Source organism: Alternaria arborescens, assembly GCF_004154835.1.
Source record: "Alternaria arborescens strain FERA 675 chromosome Unknown contig_68, whole genome shotgun sequence".
NCBI classification, from domain to species: Eukaryota; Fungi; Ascomycota; class Dothideomycetes; order Pleosporales; family Pleosporaceae; genus Alternaria; species Alternaria arborescens.
Window position 1 is genome coordinate 1 of NW_021167923.1, and position 24,925 is coordinate 24,925.

General features: G+C 51.2%; 13 protein-coding genes across 13 annotated transcripts; 10 read left to right on the forward strand and 3 right to left on the reverse strand.

Annotated features, from left to right (window-relative positions):
• Positions 1 to 578: 578 nt before the first annotated feature.
• On the forward strand, positions 579 to 2,309 carry AA0111_g12139 (hypothetical protein; the record flags this gene model as incomplete). The annotated part of the gene is made up of 3 exons (XM_028646084.1): positions 579 to 1,034; positions 1,085 to 1,187; positions 1,246 to 2,309. 3 exons carry the CDS (start codon positions 579 to 581, stop codon positions 2,307 to 2,309), a joined length of 1,623 nt encoding a protein of 540 aa, XP_028500231.1.
• A 95-nt stretch (positions 2,310 to 2,404) lies between these two features.
• AA0111_g12140 (hypothetical protein) lies at positions 2,405 to 3,979 on the reverse strand (the record flags this gene model as incomplete). The annotated part of the gene is made up of 1 exon (XM_028646086.1): positions 2,405 to 3,979. One exon carries the CDS (start codon positions 3,977 to 3,979, stop codon positions 2,405 to 2,407), a length of 1,575 nt encoding a protein of 524 aa, XP_028500243.1.
• Positions 3,980 to 4,170: 191 nt separating this feature from the next.
• Positions 4,171 to 5,562, forward strand: AA0111_g12141 (hypothetical protein; the record flags this gene model as incomplete). Its single annotated transcript, XM_028646087.1, has 1 exon — positions 4,171 to 5,562. The coding sequence occupies one exon, from the start codon at positions 4,171 to 4,173 to the stop codon at positions 5,560 to 5,562; it is 1,392 nt and encodes a 463-aa protein (XP_028500242.1).
• A 1,008-nt stretch (positions 5,563 to 6,570) lies between these two features.
• On the forward strand, positions 6,571 to 7,113 carry AA0111_g12142 (hypothetical protein; the record flags this gene model as incomplete). The annotated part of the gene is made up of 3 exons (XM_028646088.1): positions 6,571 to 6,685; positions 6,742 to 6,866; positions 6,925 to 7,113. The coding sequence occupies 3 exons, from the start codon at positions 6,571 to 6,573 to the stop codon at positions 7,111 to 7,113; spliced, it is 429 nt and encodes a 142-aa protein (XP_028500245.1).
• A 13-nt stretch (positions 7,114 to 7,126) lies between these two features.
• On the reverse strand, positions 7,127 to 7,765 carry AA0111_g12143 (hypothetical protein; the record flags this gene model as incomplete). Its single annotated transcript, XM_028646089.1, has 1 exon — positions 7,127 to 7,765. One exon carries the CDS (start codon positions 7,763 to 7,765, stop codon positions 7,127 to 7,129), a length of 639 nt encoding a protein of 212 aa, XP_028500244.1.
• A 193-nt stretch (positions 7,766 to 7,958) lies between these two features.
• On the forward strand, positions 7,959 to 8,951 carry AA0111_g12144 (hypothetical protein; the record flags this gene model as incomplete). The annotated part of the gene is made up of 1 exon (XM_028646090.1): positions 7,959 to 8,951. The coding sequence occupies one exon, from the start codon at positions 7,959 to 7,961 to the stop codon at positions 8,949 to 8,951; it is 993 nt and encodes a 330-aa protein (XP_028500247.1).
• Positions 8,952 to 9,397: 446 nt separating this feature from the next.
• On the forward strand, positions 9,398 to 10,087 carry AA0111_g12145 (hypothetical protein; the record flags this gene model as incomplete). Its single annotated transcript, XM_028646091.1, has 1 exon — positions 9,398 to 10,087. One exon carries the CDS (start codon positions 9,398 to 9,400, stop codon positions 10,085 to 10,087), a length of 690 nt encoding a protein of 229 aa, XP_028500246.1.
• Positions 10,088 to 12,093: 2,006 nt separating this feature from the next.
• AA0111_g12146 (hypothetical protein) lies at positions 12,094 to 13,092 on the forward strand (the record flags this gene model as incomplete). Its single annotated transcript, XM_028646092.1, has 1 exon — positions 12,094 to 13,092. The coding sequence occupies one exon, from the start codon at positions 12,094 to 12,096 to the stop codon at positions 13,090 to 13,092; it is 999 nt and encodes a 332-aa protein (XP_028500263.1).
• Positions 13,093 to 13,568: 476 nt separating this feature from the next.
• AA0111_g12147 (hypothetical protein) lies at positions 13,569 to 14,438 on the forward strand (the record flags this gene model as incomplete). The annotated part of the gene is made up of 1 exon (XM_028646093.1): positions 13,569 to 14,438. One exon carries the CDS (start codon positions 13,569 to 13,571, stop codon positions 14,436 to 14,438), a length of 870 nt encoding a protein of 289 aa, XP_028500262.1.
• Positions 14,439 to 14,749: 311 nt separating this feature from the next.
• AA0111_g12148 (hypothetical protein) lies at positions 14,750 to 17,012 on the reverse strand (the record flags this gene model as incomplete). Its single annotated transcript, XM_028646094.1, has 2 exons — positions 14,750 to 16,606; positions 16,656 to 17,012. The coding sequence occupies 2 exons, from the start codon at positions 17,010 to 17,012 to the stop codon at positions 14,750 to 14,752; spliced, it is 2,214 nt and encodes a 737-aa protein (XP_028500261.1).
• Positions 17,013 to 17,359: 347 nt separating this feature from the next.
• Positions 17,360 to 18,856, forward strand: AA0111_g12149 (putative phosphatidate cytidylyltransferase; the record flags this gene model as incomplete). The annotated part of the gene is made up of 4 exons (XM_028646095.1): positions 17,360 to 17,500; positions 17,549 to 17,921; positions 17,968 to 18,770; positions 18,818 to 18,856. 4 exons carry the CDS (start codon positions 17,360 to 17,362, stop codon positions 18,854 to 18,856), a joined length of 1,356 nt encoding a protein of 451 aa, XP_028500260.1.
• Positions 18,857 to 19,205: 349 nt separating this feature from the next.
• On the forward strand, positions 19,206 to 21,264 carry AA0111_g12150 (hypothetical protein; the record flags this gene model as incomplete). The annotated part of the gene is made up of 2 exons (XM_028646097.1): positions 19,206 to 20,162; positions 20,221 to 21,264. The coding sequence occupies 2 exons, from the start codon at positions 19,206 to 19,208 to the stop codon at positions 21,262 to 21,264; spliced, it is 2,001 nt and encodes a 666-aa protein (XP_028500234.1).
• A 1,003-nt stretch (positions 21,265 to 22,267) lies between these two features.
• On the forward strand, positions 22,268 to 23,856 carry AA0111_g12151 (hypothetical protein; the record flags this gene model as incomplete). Its single annotated transcript, XM_028646098.1, has 2 exons — positions 22,268 to 23,158; positions 23,212 to 23,856. The coding sequence occupies 2 exons, from the start codon at positions 22,268 to 22,270 to the stop codon at positions 23,854 to 23,856; spliced, it is 1,536 nt and encodes a 511-aa protein (XP_028500241.1).
• Positions 23,857 to 24,925: the final 1,069 nt, after the last annotated feature.

A 24,925-nucleotide genomic window follows, 5' to 3' on the forward strand; every position in this document is an offset into this window, starting at 1 on the left:
ATAGCTGCTTCACGGTCGCCCATTTTGGTTGAGTACGTGGAGAGATAACACGTGTTTTGTGTGGGAGTGCTGAGATTTGTGAGTGATCAACATCCCCGGGTGATCAACATCCCGGTCAGCTAGCTTATAGACCGACTCAGTCTGTCAAAAAGGAGGCTGGCTCTCGCGTCTATTTACGCCATCCGTCGATCCCAAGCCGCTCTAACTTCGGACATCCGTCACAGACGAGTGACACTGTCCGGAAGAGCCACACAAAGGATCATTAGCAAACTCCCTGCCCTTGCTTCCTTTCTCATTCGAGTCGCGGATGGCGCTCCTTTCCAGGAATTTGGATCTTGCTTTTGCAGTCAGGCAACTCTAACGAGGCTAAACGATAACCCATGATGATCCGCATTCAAACACCGATGCAAGATACACTATCGAAAAGAGCTCTTAGCTTAGTACCTTATTCTAATTCCTTTAGTGGGTTGTCACATTGCAGTATAAGACGTAACGCATCATGAAGTCGAGTAATCAAGCAGATTTATACCTCTTACAATTCTTTCGAGGTTGACTGTCAGTCTTCTGTCATCTGCAATATGGCTTTGCACGTCCCTTCATTATTGGGAAAGGCGCTTCTACTATGCTCGTTTATTACCACTGTCGTCTCAGCACCGGTCGATAATGAGCCGACGGTCACGCTGGCCTCAGGCGTTGTCATAGGAACTACTACCAAGCCTACAAACCAGCCATCGTTGACAGCCTCAGCCAACGCCTATTTGGGGGTACCTTTCGCGAAGTCGCCTCCTGTACGCTTCTCTCCTCCAGAAGCAGCAACACCATGGTCTACCCCTCTGCAAGCCCAAAATATCAAGCCAGCATGCATTCAGCAGTTCTCAGGTACTGGCGACATTCGTGCCAGAACTATGGAGTACTTCAACAACCCCACCTATCCACCACCTGAGGAGAGTGAGGACTGCTTGTACCTCAACGTATATACGCCTCCAGGAGTTACGGCTTCCAGCAAAAAGGCAGTGATGTTTTGGCTTTTCGGGGTAAGAGTTGTCCTTTTTTCTATTTCCTGCAACGATATTGATCAGTGCAGGGTAACCTCGCTTTTGGTACTGGCGGACTAGCATACTACGATGGAAGTTCTCTCGCGATCAATGAAGACGTTGTTGTAGTCACTATCAACTACCGCACGAATAGTAGGTCTCTTTGTCCTCTTACGTTCCGATAGTCAGTGGCTAACACGTTCAATCTCAGTCTTCGGTTTCTCCAACTCACCCGAAGTGCCCTTTGGATCTCAAAACGCTGGTTTCTTGGATCAAAGATTCGCATTGCAATGGGTACAAGAGAACATTGCTCAGTTTGGAGGTGATCCAAATCGTGTGATGATTTTCGGCGAATCCGCAGGCGGCGAATCAGTTAAGCAATTGCTAGCCAACCCACCGAACCCACTACCTTTCTCGTCGGCCATACTTGAGTCTCAAAATGCGGTACTCCCTGGAAATGGCCTGGTAAACTATAAGCAGGTATTGCTAAACTTCGGCTGCGCGAACATTGATTGTCTTCGCAAGGTACCTGCAGTGGATATCAAAGCGTATATTGAGTCGCAATCGCTTTCTTTTCCACCAGTCAATAACGATGGCACCTCGACACCTGATGTCAGACTGAGCATATCCACTGGGAAGTTCGCCAATGTGCCGACGATGCTAGGATCTAACCTCAATGAAGCACGTGTCTTCCTAGCCGTGGCCGGCTTGACCGACGGTACCGCCGCTGTAGACAGCTTCTTTGATCAATATAACATCACGTCAAAAGCTGTTCGCGACTCCATCATCGCCGTATATGCCGCCCAAGGTATCACCGATCTGTACGAAGTAGCCGATAGGCTTGGAACAGATCTAGTCTTCACATGCACGACTGGTAGGCTAGCAAATTACCTCGCCATATCCGGACGCACAACTTACCGGTATCTATTCACCCCTGTTTTCCCTTCTATTGGTATCTTCCCCAATCCAGGTGCATACCACACAAGCGAGATTCCGGAGGTCTTTGGCACGTATCCGCTTTCGAACCAGTTTGGCACTGCAACGCAACAGCAGATTCAACTCAGTGCTTTCATGCAAAAAACATGGGCGAACTTTGCAAAGAACCCCGCTGGAGGCGTAGGATGGCCAAAGGTTGGCAGTGCGCTTGGGAAGGAACTGGGCGTATTAGGAAAGGATGGCAGTAGTGGGGTGACCGTCCGGCCATTGCTTGAGGCGGATTACGCTTGCCCACTCTATGCCGGCATTGAAGATCTCTTGGGGTTATCTTTCAAGTAGGCGATGAGAGTAAGCTCCGAATCACATGCAAAAAAAACCTACTGGGAGTATTTGATCACTATTGATCTGCTACATGTATATACCAACGAGGGCATTCACGCCTGATACACCAAACTCACAACAAACAATGTTATGACTACAACTGCCAATACTCCAGCAAAGATGGCTGATCCAATCTTCCTTCTTCCACTCAACCTCCCCAATACAAATTCTTCTCTCAAGTCTTTCTTCACCAATGGTATGGAGAGTAAGAATCCGGCACCGGCAAGCCAATATCCAACAGGGATAATGATTGCCAAGCACAATTGCGTAGCCTTCCTGTAGCTCTCACTTGCTGTTTCCTCGTTCATCAATGCTAGACCGATGATCTGTGGACCTGACGAATAGATGAGTACTTGTACGCTGCCCCAAATGGCAAGACCAAACGTCTTGTAGCGCGGTGGAAGAAGCAACGCAATGAGCGCAAAGAGGCAGCCTAGCCATAGTTCTGCAGTGACATACGCAAGACTCATGACGCCGTACAGAATCTTGATGCCTCGGTCTTCTGAGCCGTCGGCGATATCGCGCGAGAAGACCATGAGGAGGACGAAGAGCGCGCTTATCATGCCTCCGATGCCGGTCAGGTAAACTGGTGTTAACTGGGTACGTGGCCATAGCACCGACGTGAGGATGCCACCACTTAGCACTGCGACTGATCCTACGACACCGACGATGATGCCATAGCGGGAGAAGATCTCGGTGTGTGAAGGGTATGTGTCGCCGAGGTAGCTGGGCATGTAATATCCGAAGACATTGCCGCTCAGTTGACGGAAGCCAGCCGAGAGGACAAGAAGCCAGAATGAGTTCATATGCAGAATGTAAGTGAAGGTAGCAACTAAATCAGACTTGGCGGCCTGAAGTCTTGAAATGCCTCGAGAGCAGGTTGGTACATCTGTGAACTCCATGCTCACGTTGTTGTTACGATGTTCTCTGCTCATTTGCACCAGGCTTGCTCTTCTCTTTGGTTCCTGCAGAAATATTCGTAATAGTACTGCGACGACACATCCCGTGATACCGATCGCTCGCAAGGCAATGCGCCAGCTTGTACCAGTCTCTGTAAAGGCAGTGGCGATTTGACCGCTGATGGCTTCGCCAATGTATACTCCCACATAGAGTATGCTCTCTCCAATGAATACATTTCTCCATCCCACCAAGTCGCTGATGAGGCTGATAGATATTGCCTCAACGCTCGCCTGCCCTATACCCATTCCAAGTCTGGCGCAAAACAACTGACCAAAATTGTTCGCTAGAGACTGAAAAATTACACATAAGCTCCACCATGCTGCCGTGACACATAAGACCCATACACGAGCCGACGTGTAGTCGGAGAGGAAAGCGATAGGTAAAGCGAGAATAGCGTAGACAATCCCTGTTGCATACCCGGAGAGGAGCCCATATTGTGTGGAGCTCAGTGAAAGATCAGCTAGTACAGAAGTCTGGAAATATGATAATATGAACTTGTCGTACTGGGCGAGAAAATAGTTGACTAATAAGAGTAGGATGCAGATATACGCGTATATGTTGTAGAGTAGTGGCCGTTTCGGGGTAATTGGATGCGCGGAAGGTATCACGTCATCTTCGGGAGGACCTTTTGTTGCATGATCGTAGGGTTGTTTGGTGTCGAATGCCATGGTGCAACGTTCGTAACACGCGAACACTTTTCATAGATATTGAGAGATCATGTATAGACTTTGTAGCTACCAAGCCGTGGCGCAAAGTCGATGACGTAACAACCACAACACCCCGCAGCCGATACAACCGTCGTGGTATGGGGTCAAGCGTTGCCGCAGTCTGGACTCAGTGGCCAATTACAAAGCTCATGATGTCTAAGCCAGAACCACAACTTCCTCTAGGTAGCTCCTCGATACTGCGAGGGTTTGCCGAGAGCTTTTCCTTTCACAACTCGCCGGAGTCATTCATCACATCGCGCATCCTCGCCTTCCAGAAAGAATACCCAGAAGCTGTGGAGAACCGGGCGATAGTTCGAGCGAAAGTGCTGAATCGCAATGTCGCTATTGTTTCTTCATATGCGCAGATCCATCAAGTTCTCGCCCAGGATGCGGCAGGGTATGAAGCCTGTGGCGCGTACTCTGAGCTGATGGCACCATTCTTTCCGTCACCGAACTTGTTACTGACAGATGGTGAGAAACATGCTTCCATGCGTCAGACATGGGAAGCAAGAATGAAAGATTTGAAAGAGATGCTCCGTTCTGTAGTGGGTTTGCACACTGATCAGCATTTCTCTGAACCTTCAATATCAGAAATCGACATGTACGAGTCCTTGAAGACGCTTTCGTGGAAGATCTTGCTTGGAACATTTCTGGACCTCGGCAGCAATAGCAGTTTGTTTGATACGATAGAAAGTTTGCAAGAGGACTTACTTCGAGGCCAGTTCTCGTTGTTCCCGGTGACCGTCAACACAGGCTTCTGGCATTCACCTCGCAAGAAGGGCAAAGAGGCGAACAGAAAGCTGCAAGCAAGAATCTCGCAGCATCTGAAGGAGGAAAAAAGGGCGTGCCCATTTGCTACTGCAGATGACAACGAATTGGAGGATGTAGCAAAGCACTCTGTCCTTTTCACGAGCAGCCTTGCAGTCAAAGCGCTGGCGTCTCTCTTGACAGCTTTGCTGTTGAACCTGTTCCTGTACCAAACAAATGATGGTCAGTCGCTAGCAGAGTCTTTGGCTAGTGAAGGTGATCCTGATAAAACTTCGCTACGCTTACGCGCCATACTCATGGAAACAGAGCGACTTAGCCCACCAATTGTAGGCATCATGAGACGGTCCACAAGAGATAACATCATCTCATCACCAGGAGACCAAGCTGACATAAAGATACCAAAAGGGTGGGACTGCTGGCTCTACTTCGTGGGCAGTGGCCGCGATCCAACAGCTTATGGATCGTCTTGGGATGTGTTCGACGCGAACCGATATCTGGACGAAAGTGTACCGCCCGGTGTAGCTTTCGGGGCGGGTCCAAAGACATGTTTGGGTCGCGACGCGATTCGTGAGATTGCTCTGGTTGTAGCAGAGACATTCGTGCGTCTCGGGATCGGTATACATGGCAACGTTGCATCGCGTGGGGTGCGCGGTTGGCTGGGGTGGGAACCAAACCATTCGGTGAGGCCAGAGGATTGGGCTCAGCATATGAAGCAGTTGCCCACGCAAAGACCCTCGGAGCCTATCATGATTCGAGTATCGCGTAGTTCCACATGAGATAATATCAATATAGTCGTCGTTTGATGTTCCTCTTTACTACATTGACAGCCAGCATGGTCCACCAAAGACCATTCACCCCTACTAGCATAGCAGTCCCGATTTGACATCGTTTCCTCAACATTGTATATGATTGCCATGGGCCGAGACCATGATTTTGACCGTACTTTGTCAAGATCCAAACAACAACACCAAATCTTGAAGCAGCGAACGTAGTCAAAAAAGCAACATCGATTGCAGTATTTGATGTTCCTGTCTGTTGCCGATTCCACCATCGAGCATGCATCAATGGTGTACTGCCATTCATTAGCAAGAATGCGGTGATCACCCACATCCCTTTTTCTTTGCCCGCTGCAATATATGCTTGCAATACGAGGAATGCGGATGAGAGCAACACATGATGGGCGAAAGCGACAGGTGACGAGCGAGCCGCAGTGCCCAAAGCAGCACGAAATGACAATCGGTTTTTCATGCGATATGTGCGAACCATAGCGTAGGTATCGTATAGTAGGTATACCGTTTCCCATGCGGTCAGCGCGTTAGCCATACGATTGTAGCCATTGATCATGGGATTTTGCGTGTCGTCTAGGTGCTGCTCCTTCTCATTCGTGTCCTGTGTAGATGCGCTCCTCGGCGGAAGTACTGGCCATGATGCATATCGTAACAACAGTAATGCAGCGATGGAAGTTGTCGTAGCATGCGCTGCTGAGAAGGCCTTGTTGAGATTGACAGGATCTGAGGGCATTACATAGGTCTGGCCAAAGATTGGATTGAAGGGGAGTTCGATCCGTTGGTTGAAGAGGATGAAATTTACGTCGATTATAGGCTCAGGAAAGTATTGACGGCCAGGTTGATGACTTCGGTGGTTTGCTGAGAAGACCAGTCGGCTGACAGACACTCAAGGTCCGTGCGGCGTATACGTCATCGATCATTGCATCCCAACCACCTGTAGGCTTGACATCGGTTTGCCTATCATCTCACGGTTCTCAATACATGGCGTTTTCGAGGATGTCAGGTACACTTTATGTCCTATACAATGCCGACGCATCCATCGTTGGCAAGCTGCGATATGGATATCGAAAGATTTGCCATTCTACTGAGGAGAATCCAGCTTGTGCAGCCTGTACGCTTCACTTACTACGGCGTTTAACAGAAAATACAGTATGCTGATATAACCAGGCGATATCACACATGGCGGTTTGTCACTAAAGGAGACACCAACATGGCTTGAGGCAAAGAGGGTGATCGAAGCCGAGTCTGGCTACAAGATTGTCCAGTGGCACCGGGATGAGCTGTCTGATGAGGTACGTGACTGTTATGAAAGATGCAACGCTCTTGAGCTTGCACACTAAATTTATGTAGGTAAAGGATTTCGTCGAATCCAATACCATCCGCTACCCGACCATTATATCGAAAGGAGCCAGCGGTAGCCTTAGGGAGGTGATGACCAACTCAGAGCTTGCAGCGTGCAAAGGAGATGCACGAAGTGTTATCTCGCGACTGCGCGAGAAAGGTATCGTAAAGCAGGAAAGGCCCTCTTCATCTTTGTAGCTTGTTTGTTTGTCTAACCAAGCGATTCCACCAGCCACTTTGTTCGTTGAGCGATACCCAAGCACACTAGAAGAGCCATTGTCCAAGACAGTTGTTGCAAGTAGCAGGGGTATACGAGCATGACCGTGAAGAAAACTGCACTTTCAGTTCCTTCGATGAGTGCTGGTCGCATTGCGACGCTGGTCAGCTCTTTGACCCTGGTCGTATTTTCACCTCTGCCACTGCCTTTACGCTTCTCCAGGATGGCGCCTATGTAGAACAAGACAAAGTTGTTGACATGGAAAGAGGCTTCCAAGACAGCCACTGAGAACCAAATCCTCCTCGCATTAAAGTTCTCGTTCTGTGCTAAGGCGCAGCTTATTGGGATGGCTGAATAGACAATGAAATCGCCCAGAAGGTCGAAGTAACCACCAAGATCTGAAGACTGATTACGTTTTCGGGCGACGGCTCCATCGAGACAATCCAGTGCTCTGTTGAGCGCCCAAAATGTGGTGCTCAACAGGATGTTGTTGGAGGCGGCGTAGATGCAAGAAATGACACCAGAGAAAAAGGCGAGAATGGTGATGGCGAGCGGGGAAAGAGAGCAGGGGACGAGATGCGTGATAGAATCGAACAACGTGTCTTTGATTGGTCGAAGCTGTATGTCCAGCATGGCTGTTGTAGGTACCAGTTCAACGTAGAACGATAGTCGTTGTTCAGGCGAGAGACTGGAGTCCCGTCGGAACCATTCCGATTCCAATCCAGATGACGTCAAGAGTGAATGCCCAGACAACGCCTACCGAAGGCAATTATCAGAACAATGATAGACACAATGGAGCTCTTCGTCGCTTGAAATAATACAATCTATGGCTTCAACGTACCGAACCGTCCTAGGAGCTCTGTTCTTTTCTGCTGTCGGTTTCCCAGCCGTGTATCAGCCTGTCCTTACGCCTTTGTGGCAATGGCTGATACAGAATCCTGTGTACCGCCTCTCGACCTTCGAGACCATCTGGACCGTCATTCTGTATGCAGCGATCGAAGTTTCTATGACAGTCGTCTTCCTGCGAAACCCGCAATGGAGGTTTGGCGTTCAGGAGGGCAAGAACGGGGAAGACGTGAAGAAACCACACGGCATGCGACGACCTTCGCGGCGATGGGGTGAGGCCGCCACGTACATGACGCCGTTGCTGCTCATGGATCTGACCATGATCAAGAAGTTTGCAGATGTACCGCTCACGGCGATGCTTGAGTCGGGCAACTATCACGCCGCAGCCGCTGCAATCGCTGCGAACAACTCCTCCTCAACATATCGCAGTACCTTTCTAATGCCGACCCTGCATAATATGACGATTTCTTCGCCGCTGCAAACACAACGTGCTTTACCGGACCTCCCCCCTTCAAGTCGACGAGTTGCCCTCGAGCTTGCCGCAAGCTTCTTCCTCTACGACGCCCTCTTCTTCCTCTTCCACTTCTCGCTACACGTCATACCTGTAATCAAGCGGTGGCACGCTCCACATCATCGACACGCCGAGATACACCCCCAGATCACGAATCAGCTGCACATCTTTGAGCGTCTGGGCTTGGTGCTGCTGGCCAACTTCAGCCTAAATATAATCAAGAGTCATGTCTTCACACGAACGTTGTTTGTGCCTATATTTGTCTGGCTGCTAGTCGAACTACATTCAGGACTCGATCTGCCATGGGGTTATGAGAAGATTCTACCCAAGGGTTGGGGCGGTGGTGCGCGGAAGCATAGTCTTCATCATGCACGAGGCGGCGGAGGCTACGAGCCATACTTTACTTGGTGGGATAACCTTCTGGACCGAGTCGGACATAGCCCAAAAGAACGAACATGTTGAATGATCGCGCACGAACCTTGCCCGGTCTTTTCACGTCGCATCTCATGTACGTCCAAGTAGGCAGGCATGCATTGCTTCTGCACAGCCAGTGGGTCGCACCAGGCGTACAATGGCCGCACGGCCCGGCTTCGCCTGATAGCTCACGATCCTAATGGTCTTTTGAGCACGGTAATTGGCGTGTTGTAGGCGTCCACGGGAGGGGGAAATTTTCAGGGCCGCTAAACATCAGGCGCCAGCCCCTTTAGAACGCCACAACCGGCAAAGAGCTAGATTCATGATAGCTTGTACAACTTCGCGAAAGTCTTATATTTAAGAAGCCGCATCTGCAAGTCAATGGTAAGCATCGCTCTTCGTCGCTCATTCTGCCAACCAAGTCGCTCGTTTTGATCTGTGCGCTGCATCAGTAACTACTCTCGTTAAAACTTACATACTACCAACATATCATCATGACTTCAAGATATATTTTTGCCTCCCTCATCAGTCTAGTTGCTGCTCAAAAGGCTTCAACAACCATCTCAGTCCCATGGATTGGTATCGGCTCCACTGACGCCCCGTCCGTCTTTACCGACTTCTACGCTTCCGTCATTACGGCGAATCCCACCGCCACTACTCTTTCACTCGCCTGCGCTCCTGAATCTCTCGATTGTGGTCTCTTCCCTGCTCAAACTCTCGTTGTCGGACCTTCGACTTACAACATCAATATGGGAAATCCAAGCCCGGACTCGGACTTCACCGCTACGATGGACTGCGTGGTTGCTGAGAGCGCGGTTTGCAAGGAAAGTGCTAGTGGTTCCGAAGCCAACTTCCCCGGCACCAGCACGACGACATATGACGCCGATATGGTTAGCACGTTTGGCTTAGTGGTCACAGCTGGTGCGGACAAGCTTAACGCTCAAGCGGAGACCACTACCACAGAGGCTGCAGAGTCCTCTGCTACGATGAAGAGCTCACACAGCATGTCTGGCTCCAAGCTGGAATCTGTTGCAAGCACTGGTGTTGCAGTTGGTTCTGGAAGTGTCAGCCCAACTGGCTCAGGCTCTGTGGTTGAGTCTACGGGCGCTGCGGATGCTAATGCTGTTGTCGGTGGTGGCCTTCTTACTGTTGTTGCTGGCGTGATTGGAGGACTCTTGTTGTAAAATCTTATGAATGAGGGATAACATCAGAAGAGGTCAAAAGCGACTGTTTCCAACGATTTTCAATTTGATATAAGATCCATGAATGTTGTCATACAGTTTTCACCGGGCAATCCCATGTTACCTCAAGAAAGTGGAAGGCCTCCAAACATTCGATCCAGCATGCGATGCATATTTTGCTCATAGCAACGGGATTTCACACCAATGCTGAAACGATAATCTCAGGCCTTGCATGGAGCGAGCAATGCGGCACGCCTTATATCTATAAATACATATCCGAGCACGATCAGGCCATAGCCCTTACGTTGTAATGTTAGCGAAGCTCTTTCCTTGTGGTCTTTCTACACACACACTCTCTCTCTCATCGCAATCGCTATAGAATAAATGCGGTTGAAAGAAGTGAGTTTTCCTGCGCTAAGCGTGCAGACCCAGTGCGTCAGTGGCGGCTTATGTTGGCGGCGACGTGGTGGGTAGTATGCCTGGATGCCGAGGGGGGCGCAGCACACCCACCATCTTCGAGCAACCTGAGACGGACAACCTAACAAATAAAGTTTTTGATGTGAGCTTGCTCGAACCACAGTACGGGCCTTTGCTGTAGATGCCTAGACTTCATTCTTGTTGCTTTTGTACCCGCTGGGGATTTATCGCGCCCTCAACCTATAAAGCAATGCAGATAGTCGACGAGTGGATCTACTACCGTCAATATTTTTAGAATGTCGACTGCTTCGTGCAAAACTTCCGCGTCCAAAACGTCCGACTACGACTTTCACAACAAAATTACCGCGTCCCCGAACGCAGAACACGAAAGAGTGTCTCGACCGAACCACTGTACAACTGTTTTCGCACACCTTACTCAAGAAATTGTAACCTATCCGATCAAAGCCATGTCATGGATCATAAGAAGAATGGACAAAACATTCTGGGAGCGTTGTCCAGTCGGCACCAGGATTACGCCGTACGTTATCTTTGACTCGATCTATCACTTTAGCTCGGATCGAGACAGTAGCAGTCTTTCAGCCTTCTCGAAAGATCTGCTACGGAGATTCCAGGCTACTCGCAGTATGTGGGTGCTGTCTTTCCATCCCACAATGATGCAAGGTTGGCGAGGGTTACCCGAAGCGATGTCTACACTTTCATGGACATCGAGACTCGTCTTTCTGGCATTGACATGCCCATATTTAGCATACGGAACCATTAAGTTTTATTCCATGTGGATGGTATATATCGGGTGGAGTCTGCTTCTCCTTACTATTAACATCCCTGTCCGACTTTTTCGACAATCACTGCTTTCGGTCGGCTTTGTTATTTGGGTTTCGACATACAGATACCCGCTATTCGAGGTCATATATCCTAGACAGCTTCGCAGGATCTTGCAAAAGAACTCGGACGCCTATTCTCCGCTTGCGATTGATTCTAGAAGCATTCGAGTCGTCCGTCTCAAGAGTGGAGAGAACAATGATGCCATTAAATGTGAGCTAGTTACTGGCCCCTTGAACAATCTCGAATTCGAGGCATTGAGCTATGTTTGGGGTGTGTCTGTAAAGCGTTACAAAGTTCAGGTCAACGAAAAGCCTTTTTTGATCACGCACAACCTTTTTACGGCACTTCGAGAGCTTCGCCTTACCGAACGCGATCGTTTTCTTTGGATTGACGCAATGTGTATTGATAAATCCAATACTGTCGAAAGAGGATCACAAGTGCAGATGATGCGCGATATTTATAGTAAGGCTTCCAGAACGATCATATGGTTTGGCGAGGCAACATCTACGACTCCTATCGTACTCGGAACCATCTTTCATATTAGCAATACGGCTTCTCACGAGAAGGAGAAGCTACTGAGCAGCTTCCGAACACAATTGCACGTGGAAAGTATCAAAGAAGAACTCGATGCTGTCTTGCGCCACGAGTGGTGGCAGCGGGTGTGGGTAATTCAAGAGGCGTTCGTTAGTCAGAATGTTTGCGTGCAAAGGGGTTCACTCAACGTTACGTGGCGAGAGCTCAGCAATTTCATGTTCTTCTCCAACATCATATGCTATCAACAAGGGATCGCGTTCGCATCAGCTGTGCAGACGCTACGCGCCAGCCTGCACGAGGACTCCAAGGTTCGACTTTCCATGCTAGATCTAGTCGAAAAGTTTCGCGAACAGTCTGCCACGTTTGGTCCAGATAAGATATACAGCTTGATGGGCTTGTTGCAGGCTGGACAACCTTCGCTTCTGGATGCAGACTACACCATAACCCCTGAGAAAGTTTTCATGCAATTCACTGTCTCTTGTCTCCGCTATTACGGAAACCTACGAGTACTAGGATTAGCGGCTGGTGCCGAACTGAGGAGCGCAAGTTGGTGTCGCAACTACAGCCTGAATATCGCTGGGGTGGAAGAAAGCCGGCCGCTCCATGGACTACCTGGAAGACCGAGACCTTACTGTGCCTCAGGAAATTCATCCCTGCGATATCATTTCAGCCTTGAATACGGCGTCTTGTCTCTTCTCAGCTTGGGTATGGACGAAATAGTGGAAGTAGCCGGAGTTTACAGACCTGGAGCTACTTTGGACACGGCAAAGTGGTCGAATTTTGTTGACGAGGCAGCTCCGGAGCGAAAAATAGCTTTCACCTGCACAGTTGCTGCAGACTGTCTGACCAAGCCCGGGAAGAAATATAGCCCGTTAGAAGAAGCCGCATGGATTGAGCGATACAGCCAAGCTGTTAACAATGCCTGTGTAAACCGGCAACTCTTTGTCACACGCTCAGGGAAACTCGGCATTGGGCCCTGGAACCTCAAGCGAGGTGATAACATAGCCATATTGGTGGGCGGAAAGACACCTTTTGTCCTGCGCAGATGCAGTCTGGGAGAGAAGCGTAGATACATCAGTGAGTTTGGCATTCCAGGAGATGCTTACAAGCTTGTTGGTGAAGCTCATGTTAATGGTATGATGTATTACGAAGGGAACGCGGAAGAACGCATTAAGAGTGGGGAGGTGAGGGTGGTGCCCGTACACCTGTTGTGATCCAAGGATTTATTGCATAGACCAGCCCACCCGATTGTGTCGAAAGACAATACATTGAACTTGCAGCTTCAGAGAGTAGAGACGCAGCAGGCGCTCCACACGCTAGGCCCAAAGCTGTCTAGACATCATTGTGCCCCACCCCACGTGGTTGTCATGGGCGGAATCTACTTCACTCTAACAGACATCGCGTCTGTCCCCAATGAAGATAATATCTTTAACACTTCGGCTCGTTTGTACAAATAGTAACATGGTGACATGATCTGCCATGTCTAACGACAAAACGCAGCCACAAAATCGGCAGTCCGGAAGCCTAAGACGACCGAGAGCCTAGTTCGACAAGCGACAGAGTGGTCTCGTACGACCAGCCAGGCAAGACTGATATATGGACAAAGTTTGAACCGACTTGAATTGTCAACATGTTGAACGTCCCTTCATTGTATCGGAAACCTACCACTCTTCCAAATCACCACGACAACATGCCCCCAACCCCAGCACCAAACCCCGACCCAAACCAAGGACTCAACCATATAACCATAACCCTCTCATCAGGCACAATAGCGCACACATGGATACCCAACACCCAACCAACCGCAACTATTGTGTTACAGCACGGTTACGCGGAATACGCATCCCGGTACCTACACTCGCACCACAACCTCATCACACACTTCCTCGCCGCCGGATACACCGTCTTCGCCATGGACATTTGGGGTCACGGTTCCTCCCCAGGTAATGTTCGCGCAGTAGCTCACGTGGGAAAAGCCGTCGTTGATCACCTTGAACTACGCGACCACGCCGTGAAGCTGGGGAAGCCAGTGATACTGTTTGGACATTCGCTCGGTGGCCTCATTACTGCTGGGAGCGTAACACTGAATTCAAATGACACAAAGGGGGTAATTCTCACCGGTCCCGCATTCCCAGGTCCGTTCCCCTACGCAGCGAGATTAGCGGTAGGCGTAGCAGCGCGCACGATGCCAACAGCTTCTATACCGGGTCGCCACGTCGACATCTCAGGCCTTACACGGTGTAGACCTGAGATTGAAAAGTATCTGGCTGATCCGTTGTTTTCGAAGAAGGCAATCTGCTTCTTGACTGCTGCTACGGCTGTGGATGTTACGGATGCTGTCATGGCGAAAGTGGGAGATTGGACTGTGCCGACGATGGTGCTGCATGGGAATGCAGATACGTATTGTGATTGGAGGGGCAGTGAGAGGTTTGTGCAGGCGATAAGAAGTGAGGATAAAGAATTCGGTGTTTATGCAGGGGGAAGGCATGAGCTGTTACATGATGAGTGTGGGGATGAGGTTCTGCTGAAGGTATTGGGATGGGTGCAGAAACATGTTTAGTGTTGAAGATGGTGTTGGACATTCGCTGTTTGGATATGAATGATTGATTCCAATGTCCTAAACGCCGCCCAATGCAGTACCGTCATGAGCCCTAGTAATACAATTATGTGTGAACCAGATGAGTGGTTATACAAGATGTCGATGTCTATGCCTGCTGCCAACTATAAGGAATGGACGTCGTAATCATGTGTGAGCTTGCTCCTGTAGGGGAAACGCCGGAGTCGTGATACTACTGGAAGTTGAGGATGTGGGTGCTGCGTTGCATGTCTGACACCTGCGGCGCATGTTCGGAAGATGGCTACCCGATGTGTCTAGACAGTGCTTCCACTACTAAACACTTTTCCAAAAGCATCACCCTCTTCCATGCTCAGTCCCTCATCTAGGATGTCATGCGCCATGTTCACGACCTCGTCTTCGATTCCCGCTTCTAGCACTAGTCCCTCGCTGAACGCCAAGCGGGTAAGCGCAACGAGATAGGCATGCTGCCCGCCCAGCGTATTCACCAACTTGCTCTTGACATCGAAGTTGGCATTCGTCATCGCGACGTGATAGATCAGCTTCATCGTAGCATTGATGGAATCGACTTTCCGGTCTTGAGTCGGCGAGATGGGATGCCGATAGAGGCTTGTAACGCAATGATCAAGGTACTTGATCAGTCGGCCGATGCAAAGACGATTCTGGGCCAGACGACTGGAGCCGTACTCTGGAACAGAGAACTGTGTAAGTACTGAGATGACGAGAAAGCGGAGGTCCCAGAGGTCTGCTTCGGAGAGTGCTAGAAGTGCACTGGGAGAAGCCGCAGGATCGGGGATGAGCTTGGGTATCTCGGTGAAAAGATTGGTGAGGCGATTGATGAGAGCATCTTCGTTGTTTGCTTGATTGTCTTGAGGAGAATCCGCAGTGGTTATAGGTCCTACTGAGGTAGGTAGTGCAGAGGTATCAAGTATGCGCAACATGAGCATGATCTGTGATTGTGGCTGCTCTTTGACAAGGAGCATTATAGCGAAGGTCGAGGGTATTGCCTGCCACAAACGGATTATAGCTTCAGAGTCTACTGACGAAAGACAGCTGCTCGCAACGAGATACAGTAGTTCAAGACAGTCCTCGACGTCGATGCGAGACGCAATTTCCCGTTGCTTTGGAGAGTAGAGGTCGGCAATAGCTTTCTCACCTCCTTTGGCTGCTTTCGAGATGGGATCGGCTACAAGATCAACGGAGGCGATGATGAGCGGTACGACGCGGTCTGCTATGCTGACCGCAGTCTCGGTCGGTTCACATGCCAGAACGAAGTGCAGCGCATCCAGGATCAACGAAATCGGAGCATAGTACTTCTCAGTCTGACAGCGCTTCCATAGATCAAGAAAGATGTGACATATCTGTAGCGCTAACTCGTGCACATCAGCAGTGGCTATGTTCGCTAGTGCATCATACACAATCGAAGACAGCTTCTTGGATACGTCAGACGGAAATGCATGCAGGGTAAGTGCTTCGAGTATGCGATCGGTGCCATTCGAGGACGTGTGTGAGAGCAGACGATGAAGAAGGGTGAATCGTTGATCGTCGCGTCGAAAGTGCTCGAGTAGTCCAACATCTAGCGTAGGTGCTGCGACAGGCGCTGGCTCTTCTTCTTTTGGTTGGCTTCGTGGCTGGCTCAGCGACAGCGCAGGCAATGGTATGGGGCTCTGGTCTATCGTCTGTCGTTTCCTCTTGCCCGCCTGCTTGGGTGTCGCCGTCTTCTGCCTCTCGCCGTGCCTGGACGGTGACGCCATGATAACATCGTCATCAGCGAAGCCATCGCCCAGCGGACCTCTTGTCTTCTGCCCCTTCTTCGGGGTGCCGGCTGGACTGACGACGGGCGGACCCGACTTTGGCCGTGACGGCATGGTTCTCCCAGGCCGTCGCGCGATGCTCGTCTCTCGTGCGTCATGCTGATTGAACATGTTGTCCGTCTGTACCGACTCCTTCTCCTGGCGCAGCCTCTCCATCTCGGCACGCAGTTTGGCGAGTTCAGTACCGTGCGCCTGCTGCTGGTCGGCCAGCTGGCGCTCGTGTCGACGACTTTCGGCATCGTAGCGTCTTCGGAGGGTGTCGGCCTCGCCCGACTTTGTCTGTAGCTTCCCTTTCAGCTCGTCGGCTTCTCTTCTCTCGCGCGCCTTGTCTTGCTCTAACTGCGATGTTTAGTGAGACGAGTGGAAACCGAGGGGGCATGCATCGCACCTTCTTGATACGCTGAAGTAGCGCGTTAGGGTCAGCCTGCGACGGGCGTGGCTGCTCTTCCACTTCCATCTGGCCATGGTATGTTTGCCCGTCTCCATTCTGGTTGTGGTCGTAGTCGTAAGCGTAGTCGTAGTCCTGCGACGCACGCGGGGGACCAGACGCGTCGTCCAAGTTGACTACCTCGTCGCCATCTTCAAGGCCGTAGTCGTCGGAATCGGCCTCTGGGTCAAACAGTAGCTGCTGCTGCTGTGGCTGCTGTGTCGCCCTGATGGCGCTTGCCTCGAGGTCGTCGAGCGCGTTGGCGGGCAGGTCGTCGAAGTCATCGTCAGAGAAGTCGTCCAGGTCGTCGTCAGCCATTATCGGACCATCTGCCAGCTGGCGTCCGCGTGTGCATGTCCCAAAGCGGTCGCAATGCGGGGCGCGACGCGTTGTGTAGTTTGCTGTGTTGGGCCGGGAAATTCACATGCAGGGTGTCGCTAAGCGCAGGCGGCCATGACGTCTGCCCGATGTTACTTGTCCGCAATTTCACAACCTGCCCAGTCAGTCGGACTAGTAGCTTGCTGCCAACACTCGACCCTCACCACCCCGCCTTCCTCCACCCTACACACCCTTCACGCCATCGCGCCTTCCAGTCCGGTCCTCCCCCGGCTGCCCCCTATCCTCCCACACCACACCCGGCGCAACCCGCCGCTCCCTCGCCCACCATGGCGCGTCCAAGAAAGGACGTCAAGTTCAACCACCAGGTCCGCAGCGCCAGCAATGGAAGAGCCCGGAGACCCTCGCAGAGCATGTCCGAGTTCAGCGACCCGGGCAGTCCCACCATCAAGGAGGAGACGACGCCTCCGGTATGTTGCTGCTTTTCTGCCTACCCGTCCACCAGCTGACCGCGCCAGTCCGCCGAGCAACCCCCCCAGAGCGAGTACGAGAAGAAAAAGGCAAACTTCATAACGCGCACCGTATGGACCCTCGTCATGATTGCCGGCTTCTTCTGGGCGCTGGGTGCCGGCCACCTCTTCATAATCATCATCGTCACGGCGGTCCAGGTCATATCCTTCAAGGAGGTCATCGCAATCGCAAACGTTCCCAGCAAGGCCCGCAGCCTGCGCTTCACCAAGTCGCTCAACTGGTACTTCCTGGGCACTGCCATGTACTTTCTCTACGGCGAGAGTGTCATATACTACTTCAAGCATGTTCTCATGGTTGACCGTCTGCTGCTCCCCCTGGCTACCCACCACAGGTTCATCTCCTTTATGCTGTACATTATCGGTATGTCCTAGAACCCTGTACATGCCACCTAAACTAACTCCTCCAGGCTTCATCTTCTTCGTCTTCTCACTGCAAAAGGGCCACTACAAGTTCCAGTTCACCCAGTTCGCCTGGACGCACATGGCTCTCTTCCTCATCGTCGGGCAGGCACACTTTGTCATCAACAATATTTTCGAAGGCTTCATCTGGTTCATCCTCCCCGTCTCCATGGTCATCTGCAACGACATCTGGGCCTATCTTTGCGGCATCACCTTTGGAAGGACACCCCTCATCCAGATTTCGCCCAAGAAGACATGGGAAGGTTTCCTAGGCGCCTGGTTCTTCACCGTTCTCTGGGGTGTCCTCGTTACCCACTTTGTTGCACGATACAAGTACTTCATCTGCCCTGTCAACGACCTTGGCGCAAACATCTGGTCTGGCCTTGAGTGCCGACCCAACCCTGTCTTCGTCGCGCGCGATTACTCTGTTCCCTTCCTTCCCGAGGGTCTTCCGATTCCCCGCACCTTCAGCATCATGCCTGTGCAATTCCACGTCATCATGCTCGGAACTTTTGCGTCTCTCATCGCGCCTTTCGGTGGCTTCTTCGCTTCTGGTCTCAAGCGCACATTCAAGATTAAGGACTTTGGTGACTCTATTCCCGGTCACGGTGGAATGACTGATCGCATGGACTGTCAGTTCATCATGGGCTCTATTGCATTTTTCTACTACTCGAGTTTCATCGCTGTTCACCACACTACCGTCGGTGGAGTGATCGAAGCAGCCGTCACCGGACTGACCTACGAGGAGCAAATGGATGTTGTCAAGATCCTGAGCAAGCACTTGGTGAACCAGGACGTAATATCACCAAAGGTATGTGCTAACTCTCTTTGCATGCGATCATGAGCTGACTGGTACAGGTACTGGAGCTTCTTTCGGAGCAAATCGTAAGGAGATGAGCAGATGGCTGTGAAGATTTCAACGGTTATTTCTTTGGCACTTTAGGGAGGGTACGAAACGCTACGCAGGATGCTGTTTCGACATAATATGATGGGGAGAGTGGCACGGGTTATGCATGAGATAGGATGGTATTTGGGCGTATATACCCTTTTGCGATTCGGTACGGGATTTGAAAAGCACTTAAAAAGTGCGTGTGTGCATATAGTAATAAACTAAGCTCCTACCTGTGATTTCGTATGCAGCTAATGATCCTGTATGATGTAGTGCAGCGCCGAACCGAGGCGGCGCACGGATGCTGCATCTCATGCTCCCGCATTGAAACTTTGGCACTGTACACCGTCAACGCCAATGCCACCCCGCCCATTCGTCAACGACGGACTATGGCGATGTCTCTGTCCGGGATTTCCGTCAAATGCTGTAGCAACACCATACCTAACCAGAGGAGGGCCTAGGTTGCCACATGGCCATGCATCGGGAAAAGATGCCGCATCCCACTGCAGCCGTCAATCACGAGCCTACAACAGTTCCAACCCTCTCTTCACCGCAAACGACTCTTTCTTCTCACAGCCTGGAACTTCTGCGACTGGATTCCGCCCGTTTGGAGAGAAGCTGCGCCCTTCGCGCCCCCGAGGTACCCGAGACAATGTTGCACTCGCGCAGCAACCAACATATATCCTCTACGAACATGCGCGAGATGAGGGCGCAAAGGGCAACTGGGACGAGGTGATGAATATCTGCAGAGTCCTGATCAAAGACAGAGGAGAGCAGCCAAACAAGGAAATGTATGCAGCGTTACTGCATAGCTTCGTCGACCCCAAAACAGGCACGGCGGGCAAGCTGCGCAAAGTGCTCGAAGAAATGGGCTTCTGGAACGACACGGACGGAGCCCTGGTTGGACAGCCGAAAATCGAGTTGGATGCACGGGGCTGTGAATGCGTTCTCGAAGTGCTCGCAGTCCACCCCGATTACCTCCTCCGCGACGAAATACTCGAATACATGAAGTCGCGCTGGTTCAACCTTTCGGATCGCGCACGCAATTTTGTCGTAGCTGGAATGCTGCGCGATCGCCACTTCGAACACGCACTCATGACATTGGAAGAAATGGTTCGGAATAAGGCGCGCGTCGAGAGCTGGCTGTTTGACAAAGCTATGTGGATGTTGCTGGAATTTGGGGAAGTCGAAGAAGCTTTCCACGTGCTGGGCCTCAAGGAAGCTGCGAAGGGCAAGAGCAGCGGGACAGGTGCTGTGGAGCTCAGTAGTGCTCTGTGGGGGGCTTTACTCGATGCCGCATCGCACAAGCTGCTTGTAAGTGGGAGACCTGCCAGGCCCTTTTTTCAAAGACAACGTACTGACGCCAGAGAAGCTCGACGAGACAGTCCTCGTATGGACGGCACAAGTTCAACCAGGTTACCTCAAACCAGGAACCGGGGCCTGTCTGTCCGTCCTTAACCTCGCCTCGCGACACGGAGACGTCCCTCTCGCTACCGACGTTTTTCGCATCCTGACGGAGCGAGGGACAACATTGAGCACACACCACTACGAGCTGCTCATATCCGCCTATCTCAATGCCAACGACCTGCAAGCAGCCCTGTCCGTTATCCTCATCATGGTCGATATCAACTTGAAGGTCGGCCCTGGGACCTGTGATCCTCTCTACTGGTACCTGTCGGCTGGAACACCCGACGAAGATAGCCGATCTATGCAAGCCTTTAGGCATCTGCAAGACTTCGAGGCTGCAGGCCGTAAGATACCCACCGCAGCCGTGAACGCTTGTATTCAAGCCAGTATCGCACGTACGCGCCTCGACGAAGCCATTGAAATTTACAAAGCTCTGCATACTGTCTCTCATGCTGGCCCCAACACCGGCACCTTCAACATCCTCTTTCGAGGATGTCATTTGGAAGGGCGTAAAGAGCTTGCTATGTTCTTGGCTAACGAAATGGTCAAGCTGGGTCTCAGACCCAGTCGTCTCACATATGACCGTCTGATCCTGGTTTGCCTCACCGCTGGCGACTTGGACGATGCTATGCTATACTACGAAGAGATGGTGTCAACAGGTGCTACAGCCGGTAAGAAGGGCCCTATGAAGCCCAGAAGGAATACTTGGGAGGCATTGATCTATAGGTGCGTCGAGGAAGGTGATGAGAGAGCAGTCGCACTGTTGAACGATTACAAAGACGGCGTTGAGGAACCGCGAAGGAATATAGAAAAGGCAGTAGTAGATCGCTTCGAGTATGGCATCATACGAAGCGCAGATCCTGCGGACGTCGGACGAGAAGCGACCGAGAACACAGCATCCGACGTTGTGGAAGATCAACATGTCAGGTCAACGTCGGAGCTTGGTAGAACCCCAGATGCTGGAGCTGACACGGAACTGTCGGAGAAACGAAGTGGGGCGAGTTCTTAAGGAAAAAGCTCGAGTGCGAGTACGGAGACGGAGAAGGATAGAGGCCGATGATCTTGCGGTTATGAAAGCTAGCAAGGGCGCCGAACGGTGCTAGAATCGGAACCATCACGCGCGACTACCAAAAAGTGGCATCTCATGCGATTCGGCCAAGAATAACAAGCTATGCTATCGTCTTGCACTACCTCTTATCTCGCCGCATGCGCAGCTACATCACCTCAGCAAAAGTTGCTTTCTCATCAACTCTTAGCCGACCCCACGGTGTGGAGCTTGCAGGCTGATTCCCTGATTCTATTGTTCGTTTCATCATCAAATCTGGGCCGCGTATTACCCACGTTGAGCAATTTGCGTTACTCGCACAAGCTGCCATCTTCCGACGTTACGGAGCGCGCACGACAATGGTGGGGATAGAACAACTACCGAGGCTTGTGCCTTGGCCAATGACAGGTCATGCGAATCAAGGTTTTTAAGCTAACTAGGGCCTTCTTGGAAAAGCTTAAATCCTTCCCATCCTTACCGCAGAGCCTCTCGTACACTCTGGCCCACATCAAGCCTCAACCGACATGATAGCGTTGCGACATGGCGAAGGATTTTACTCCTCAGCCGCTGGTCTCGAGGCGAGCGACGCCGAACTATGGCCGCCGACGCGCCCTGCTTTTTCGTCACATACGAGTCAATTCCCGCAAGCTCGGACTCCATACCGGTCAGCATCAGATGCCGTTTGTGGAGGTTTGTTGGGTCGGTGTATGGGGTCGGTGCTAAAACGAGGCATCCGGTGCGCTGCAGTTGCTACACTCACTGTATCTCCGGTGGTTAACCCCAAGGTGGAGACAGGTTAGTGCTCAATACTGCACTGACTGGAGTGTCTCCATGATAGTGCCCACGCTGTAGGATATTGTGGAGAAGGGGACTGGAGTACAAGTACTGGGCTACTGTCCTGCTCGTCTCCTTCTGTAGTCCCTCTCCTCCCCTTCCTCTGTCTCATTTCCCTCTGTCAATTTTCATCATGGGACTCAGCGGCAAGACTCTCCAGACGGCGCAGCTTTTGCTCGTCGTTCTGCCAGCCTTTGTGCTGTTCGGATACAACCAGTCTGGTGTTGGTGGTCTTCTGTCACTTCGTGATTGGAACGACCACTTCCCGGAGATCAACACTATCGATACCACCGGTGCGGAGAAGAGCAGCAACTCGACCAAGCAAGGTGCTGTTGTCGCTACTTTCACCATTGGTGCTCTCTTCGGCGCTCTTTCTTGCTCATGGATTGGCGACATCCTCGGTCGACGAAAGCTCATCTTCGGTGCCGCTTTTCTGACTCTGGTCGGTGAGATCCTACAGTGCACCAGCTTCCAGCTCGCGCAATTCGTCGTCGGTCGCTTCATCCTAGGATGGGGAGTTGGAGCTCTCAGTGCTACCGTTCCCGTTTGGCAGTCCGAGTGCTCATCGTCTGCCAACCGTGGTAAGCACGTTGTCCTTGACGGCTGCTTCATCTCTCTCGGCTACCTGCTCGAAGCATGGATCAACCTCGGTTTCTTCGAACAAGACAACTTGCCTCTCCAATGGCGCATTCCTCTCGCGATTCCCACCGTCATCTCCGTTATCCCTATGCTCGCCGTATTCAGCATCCCTGAATCACCTCGCTGGCTGGTCGCCAAGGGCCGTGTAGAGGAGGCTCGCGTCAGTCTGTCGAGCTTCAAGGGCTTGGAGTTGCACGACCCCGAGATCACAACTGAGATTAGCGGTATCGAACTTGCGCTCGAGGAGACTGGTCGCAGCGCAGCGAAGATAAGCGACATCTTCACCATGGGCAAAGACAAGCTCTTCTACCGCTTCTCGCTCTGTATCTTCCTCCAGTTCTTGCAGCAGATGTGCGGTAGCAACCTCATCTCCACCTACTCGACTGTAAGTCCCACTTCTTATCGGCTATAAAATCACATACTAACAACATGGAATAGATCATCTTCCAACAAGGTCTCGGTCTTGACTCGGAAACCTCCCGCATTCTATCCGGTGGCGCCCTCACCTGGAAGTTCCTCTCCTGCTTCGTCGCATTCTTCACAATCGATCGTTTCGGTCGGCGCAAGCTCTTCATGTTCAGCGGAGCGGGTATGGCATCTTGCATGCTGGCTCTAGCCGTCGCATCCAGCTTCCCCAAATCGAACAAGTCTGCACAGATCGCCAGTGCTCTCTTCGTATTCCTGTTCAACTTTTTCATCCCGATTGGTTTCCTCGGAGCGAACTTCTTGTACTGCACTGAAGTCGCGCCCACAAGGCTTCGTGTGCCGATGGCGGGTATTTCCACTGCTAACCATTGGCTCTGGAACTTCGTCGTCAACATGGTAACACCTGTCGCCATCGAAACCATCGGCTGGCAATACTATCTTGTCTTCCTTATCATCTCAGCTATCATCCTGCCCATCGTTTGGTTCGGTTACCCCGAGACTATGGGTCGCAGTCTGGAGGAGCTAGAGATGATGTTCACAGAAGGCAAGAACGTTCGCGACATTGTCAAGATGTCAAGGAAGCCTTTTACTAGCGGGCTCATGACGGACCATGTACTCGAGAAGGTTGCCAAGGATGAGGAGGAATATGCGCGCTGAGCGCTCTGTAGAGGATAAGATTTTGTCAGGCCAAGGAGCGAAGTGTCTAGATCATCGCGAATAAAGGCGATGCTATGAATATGAAATGAATTACGAATGAACTACAGCTTTGCTCTATGAGGGAAAATATTGTGCTGTGTAAGAGCTTTAATTAACATACGTGTTCAGATATCTACGCGATTCGTGAACAAGTTGATGCTGCTTACATCACAGTAAAACACTTAAATGAGCGGTATTTCAGTCTCATATCTGTGAATTGATCATTTTTGCAATAGGGTACCTTAAGCCTCCATTTGCGCCTCATGTTTTTGTACTTTCTATGTACACTGCCTTCGTCTGAACAAAAGAACAAAGCAAAGCGATTGCGATTTGATCATCACGAGACGATCAAGAACACACGAAGAACAAAATGGGCCGCAGGATTGGCCATTGCCGCGATAGTCCCGAGATCGACCATTCATCTAGTCGCTAATTTCAGCCCCCTTCGTGACCAAGCAGGGCGCCTTAAATCGAAGACAGGAAGCTTCTTCTAGCGCTGTAAGCACCATAGTCAATATGCTGCTCCTGCTCCATTCGTGACACGAAGCTACTTTGACGCTTCCCCATATGACGTCAAATGATCTGCAGAGAAAGGGCTTGCAACGCTAGCCCGCACTGCGCCACCCCGCCTCGCCATTGCCCCCGAGGCACTGCCATAGGTTGATCACCACAATAATCTAACCTGTCTAGCAACAGCTCTGGATGTCTCGCTTGCGTGTCCAGCTCTGTTGAGTGGTGCGAGATTTTGGTTGCCCATCGTCAAGCTCGAATAGCTGTACGCTAACCACAGCCTGCGGCTATGTATGCAACACCTCGTATTCGGCGTCTAAGCCATGTGATGCGGGTTAGTTGGAGGCCCTGAAGCAGAATGTAGGCATGAGTTGCTTTCGCGATGGCGTGAAGTTGAATATATAAGCCTTCGTTGCGCAGTGGCTTGAAGGTGTTGTTACAACATACGAGACACATCAAGGCTATCAAATCTTTCGCAACACAGTCCACAGTCCACAGTCCTCCACTATTTACAACCCTA